The 6,000-nt window shown below is 46.4% G+C and overlaps 1 protein-coding gene across 1 annotated transcript in view; it reads right to left on the minus strand.

Moving 5' to 3' along the window:
- The window catches only part of HCFC1 (host cell factor C1), a 39,936-nt gene that overhangs the window by 933 nt on the left and 33,003 nt on the right, over positions 1 to 6,000 (minus strand). Inside the window, exons 26-27 of the mRNA XM_018560717.1 lie at positions 4,325 to 4,622; positions 2,447 to 2,510 (exon numbers count right to left, since the gene is read on the minus strand). Coding sequence (XP_018416219.1) covers positions 2,447 to 2,510; positions 4,325 to 4,622 — 362 coding nt within the window. The remainder of the gene's footprint in view (positions 1 to 2,446; positions 2,511 to 4,324; positions 4,623 to 6,000) is intronic.

A 6,000-nucleotide genomic window follows, 5' to 3' on the forward strand; every position in this document is an offset into this window, starting at 1 on the left:
AAGATTGGAATAAGGTGCAACAATCTCTGGTGACAAGGAGGTTTCATTCTAATGATTCGGTAAATGGGCCGATTGTAGACAGGGCCTCTTCTAGAGTTCTAGGCAGTGCTATTTTATGCAATAGCATCTCCCTTTGGCAAACATAAGAAAAAAAAAAAGGATATATATGCACACAAATATACACTATATTGCCAAAAGTATTGGGACACCTTTACACGCACATGAACTTTAATGGCCTCCCAGTCTTAGTCCGCAGGGTTCAGTATTGAGTTGGCTCCGCCCTTTGCCGCTATAACAGCTTCAACTCTTCTGGGAAGGTGTCCACAAGGTTTAGGAGTGTGTCTATGGGAATGTTGGACCATTTGTGAGGTCAGGTACTGATGTTGGAGGAGAAGGCCGGGCTCGCAGTCTCCGCTCTAATTCATCCCAAAGGGTTTCTATCGGGTTGAGGTCAGGACTCTGTGCAGGCCAGTAACGTTCCTCCACCACAAACTCCCTCATCTATGTCTTTATGGACCTTGCTTTGTGCACTGGTGCGCAGTCATGTTGGAACAGGAAGGGGCCGTCCCCAAACTGTTCCCATGAAGTTGGGAGCATGAAATTGTCCAAAATGTCTTGGTGTGCTGATGCCTTAAGCCCTTGTTCACACCTGAACGTTTTGTAGCGCGTTCTACGCTCGACAAACGCTCTACAAAACACTCAAAAATATAAATCCCATTGTATTCAATGGTCTCGTTCCCACCTTGGCGTATTTCCACCCGTCCCCAACGTGCTACAAAACGGCCCACGCCTGAAAAGGTACGTGTACTACTTTGGGCCGTTTTGTTGCGCGTTTCCATTGGAATACAGCCAAGTAGCCTTCGGAAACGCGCGACTTTTAAACGCACATATGCAATACGCCTAGGTGTGAACGAGACCTCAGAGTTCCCTTCACTGGAACTAAGGGGCCAAGCCCGACCCCCTGAAAACAACCCCCCACCATAATCCCCCAGTGGCGGCGTGCTTTACACCACGGCATCCCACGCTTTGCATTGCACTTGGTGATGTAAGGCTTGGATGCAGCTGCTCGGCCATGGAAACCCATTCTATGAAGCTCTCTACGCACTGTTGTTGTGCCAATCTGAAGGCCACACCAAGTTTGGAGGTCTGTAGCTATTGACTCTGCAGACAGTTGGCGACTTCTGCGCACTGTGCGCTTCAGCATGCGCTGACCCCGCTCTGTCATTCTACGTGGCCGACCAGCCAGTTGCTTGTTCCCAGTTGCTTCCACTTTGTTATAATACCGCTAACAGGCGACCACGGAATATTTAGTAGCCAGGAAATGTCACTTATGGGACTTGTTGCACAGGTGACAACCTATCACGGTACCACGCTTGTAGTCACTGAGCTCCTGAGAGCGACCCATTCTTTCACAAATGTTTGTAGAAGCGTCTGCATGTATAGGTACTGGATTCTATACACCAGTGGCCATGGAGGTGATTGGAACACCTGAATCCAATGATTTGAAGGAGTGTCCCAATACTTGGCAATAAGTGTATGTGTATCAAAACCGATCACGTTTGCAGCCTAGAACGAACAAGAGTGGATCTAAACTTTCTATATCACGCATTATGAGCACAGGCTTGTGATTGGTTGGGGGCTTTGATTGCTCTCTGCTATGATGAAACTCAGAGATGCCCATTCCTCCTGTTGTACCCACTGTGTGTAACCCCAAATATCACTGAGCAGATCATGAATGGATCAGCGCCAATGCTCAGCTAAGAATATAATCTGCAGCCTGTGGACACCATAACACAGCAGGTAATGACACTACATAGACTTCTGGTTTATGTCATTGCCCGTTGACTTATGGATCAGAAGGTGGACAGGAGAGATGAATCAGAAGGTCACTGATTCAGTCATTGTTGGTGAGCTAGAGATGATCCCAGGGTTCTTAGGTACCATCTTAGGGAAGAAGCAGGTCCCACACTGACCTGGGTTCAGAGTCCCTCATCTGATGCCCGTAACCAAGGCCCAAGGGCAGCTGTCTCCTGGTGGCTAGGGGAAAAGCTCAGCTGGAGCCGACACAATCCGGAGGATGGTTATCCTCTTAAAAGAGGGGAACCTCAAGGCCCATTCACCCCCAAGGGTAGGACAGGATTGGGACTGCCCCAGGGATCTTGCCCAGGTATCCCCTAAGCCACTCTGCACAGTAAGCCCCTGCCACGTGCACGCAGGCCTATAGAGTAAAAAATAACAAAGTATTCCCATGCTCCTGTTAGGCCGAGGAAACACAAAAAACTGAGGCATGCCGGGGGTAAGCGCCCTTTTATTTGGTGTATGTGATGTGTTTCCTGTTTCAGGTGGGAGGAGACTCTCTCAGATGTTGTCGTGGAAGATTACTTGGGAAAAGACTATAGCAATACACATGTATTTAAAGAAATGGAAGCTCAAATCCAATACTTACATATCGGGTGAGGAAACCGGGCGTTTAGTTCCAGGCTTGCCAGCTGAACCATCCTTGCTGGATTCTAAAAAGGTAAAAGTAACATTAAGAACCATCGTATACATCTCTAAAGTTGCGCTCTCATCAAAAACCAAGCAACCAGCATGATCAACTAGAAGATGAGATTTCTTAATGCCAATAATCTACACCGATCTGGAAGCTTCAAGGTTGCTGCTGTGGCCAGAGATCTTGACTGAAGAAAGGCAGAAAAAAAGGTAACTAAACGATCACATCTCACTCGGAGAGTAGACACCTAAGGGTGCTAGTAAAAAAAACAAAAAAACACCCGGAGGATTTCCTGGAGAGGAAGGGGTTATACGAGGGTCCCCACAGCCTTGTGATACCTGCATATTACCCAGACTATGAATTGCCTCAGTACTGTAATGTGTGATCAAGAAAGTATTTTGATGGGTCACACAGGACTTCAGGCAATACCGTTCTTACAAGAACATGGACCTGAACTCAAAGTGAGGATTTGCTTTGTTATAGGGAACATCTACTAATGTTAACTGTGCCTACGTTTTACACACGTCTACCTTTGGTCTGAATTACTTCAGAAAATACGAGCACTTACTGGTATGCCAGCGTACCTAGCAAATCCAGTACCTATAACCTCACATCTGCAGTGCGAGATCTAAGACACTGCTGCCTCTGACTGCTAGTCTCAGGAGATTTAGGCATGTCGCTGTTCTCCATGCTGGAGGATATGACATGAGGAACCAAAGCCCTGCCTCTACCAAGATGATCCCCTTCAGCACAGACAGTGCTAAACAGGGCATGGTAAGTCCATAATGAGGAGGTGGGCTGAACTAATTTGCCATGGCCCCGGGTCCCTCAGAAGAGCAGGTGATCCCAAAAACCACAATCAGCTGTAGGGAGAGCACAGGCAATACGGACCAGTCTTTGCCACAATTTTTTGGCCATAGCATTTCCAATGTAATTCTCTCAAACTTATCTCTTGATATCTGTATATAGATATAGATTATATATAGATATAGATTATATATAGATATAGATTATATATAGATATAGATTATATATAAAAAAAATCATGTCTGCAGGTGTTGCTCAGCACCCCTAGCTTTTTGCTGATGGCTGGTCTGGTAAAAATTGGATCTTGCCTACATAGTAACCAAGTGATCAGCAGTGTCACATACCTTAGATCCAGACCTTTCCTGCTGGTGCCAATCTGACCACAGTCAGCATACAACACACACTTCTAAAATACTAAAAGGAAGCTGGAGAAGGCTGTGAGTGCAGCATTCCTGTCTCAGTGCTCACATGGAGTAGAGCGGAGAACGCTCCCCATCTTCAACTAAATTTGCCATGGTCCCGGGTCCCTCAGAAGAGCAGGGGATCCCAAAAACCACAGCGGGGGGGGGTGGGGTGGGGAAGAGAGTGACAATCAGGCTGCTTACAAGTGATCTTGAGGGGCTATACAGCCAATCGAGATCACTTGTACAAAACAGATCCCCCCCCGCTACATATAGCCCTGCTGCTTGCCCAAAGCAGGGCTAACTGTAGTAGGAATTCCACAGCCCTGCCCTTGCACTACACCAAACCATCACATGCTAAAATCAGGCTGCTTACAAGTGATCTTGAGGGGCTATACAGCCAATCGAGATCACTTGTACAAAACAGATCCCCCCCCGCTACATATAGCCCTGCTGCTTGCCCAAAGCAGGGCTAACTGTAGTAGGAATTCCACAGCCCTGCCCTTGCACTACACCAAACCATCACATGCTATACCCGAACACCACAGGTACTTTGAAGCCTTCAAAATAGAACATCACCAAAAATCAATATACATGTCATAGGATTATACCATTGTGTCCTCACCTTGCAACCACCTGACTTGCGTGGCAGGTCCATAGCCCTTCTCATTACGTGCAGCAATCCTGAAGATGATGGCTGGTTTTGTGGTATAGTCTATGTGAGCATTAGATAGGCTGGAGGACTGTACCAGACAGGATGGATTTGGGCCACAGTATACCCGCATGAAAGCCAGCTGAGCGGGTGTTGTGGCTTTCTGTTCACCGCTCTGGCTGCTTTGGATAGCCAAGTAGACAGAATATTCTATGATCTTCCCAGACGTGACAGATGGAGGTTCCCATGTGAGGTGAGCACCATCCGGACTCTACAGGAACAGAAAGTGCACATTGGTCAGTTTACATATAAAAAGTCTTCTAGAATGCAGGTCAGTGATCGTGTAGCATATTAAGCAACACTTAGGGAGGGGGAAAGGGGGTTAGTAGTCAAATTCAGCTGCCGTATTTACAATGGAAGCGACTCTGCTGTCGCCAGGTTGGGCCGGTAAGCTGCCTACGGGCCCGGCATCTCTGGGTAGTTAGGGGGAGGGGGTCGATGACGACGCGGCAAACGACTTCCGTTCACCAATCTCCTCGCCGCACTATGAGACCAGGAGTGATGCATATTACATCACTGCAATAGCTCATTTAGAGGGTAAAGGTGACACTGGGGGTCTTTTGGACCCCCAGTATCACCTTAAAGGAGTACCTGTCACCACCAATATGCCATCACATGGGGGATTTGTAAGCCTCACTATGTGATAGCAATAATGAAAAAATAAAAAAAAATGTTTAAAGTCCTCCACGAGTCTTCACGTAAACATGCGTCGGGTACATTGGAAAACAACGATCGCGCTACACAGGTTGGGTATCGCTGAGCACGCCAGAGAGAGAGCAATAATTCTAGGGCCAATATTAATGATTATTTCTAAACTGAAGACCTGTAGGGGCTTTTCAAGCGTCTATGGACTTTTTGGGGTACTGAATTTTGTTGGTTTCACGGATGCACACAATTTTTTACCTGGGCATGTTGGGTATCCATTTACTCGTTGTAACCTCATATTTTAGATTACATTTTAAAAAATTGGTATTTTATAGTAATTTGGAGTATGGCAAGTGCATTTTTCACTAAATTTTGGGGTTTAATAAATTGCACTAATATCGTGCAACATATAAATTTGCAACTGCCGGCATTTTGTTTTACAGGGCCTTGGCTTTCAGAAAATACATCATGTTTGGAGGGGTTAGAAGTAATTTTCAGGCCTAAAAATGTGGATTATAAGATGGGTGCAAAAAAGAAAAAGGCCTCGGTCATGAAGGGGTTAAAGATATGCAAGGGTAAAATAAGTGCAGGTTTAACTCCAGCAGCCTGCCATGAAGCCATGTTGACAGACCATTGCTCTGACTGCACATCTTGGGCTCCCTCAGTCACATGACAGTGCTCAGGCATAGTGACGTGCCGCTAGGACTGTCATGGGAGGCCACATGATTTCCATATCCAGATGCACCGGGGATTTGGCACTGTCTGCAACCAGGTTCACCCTGTCTCTATTGCAAAGTACCTGACATTTCTGGGTACATGCCCTGTCTCTTTAAAGCTAAAAACTGCAGTAGACAGATATTAAATAAATACAACAGGCACGTGTATTCTTACTTGAATCTAGATCCGCGAATATTGGGCATCTAGCACCTGCACTTTGCTTGTGG

The sequence above is a fragment of the Nanorana parkeri genome, unplaced genomic scaffold (assembly GCF_000935625.1).
Source record: "Nanorana parkeri isolate BGI_ZX_2015 unplaced genomic scaffold, ASM93562v1 scaffold475, whole genome shotgun sequence".
NCBI lineage: Eukaryota > Metazoa > Chordata > Amphibia > Anura > Dicroglossidae > Nanorana > Nanorana parkeri.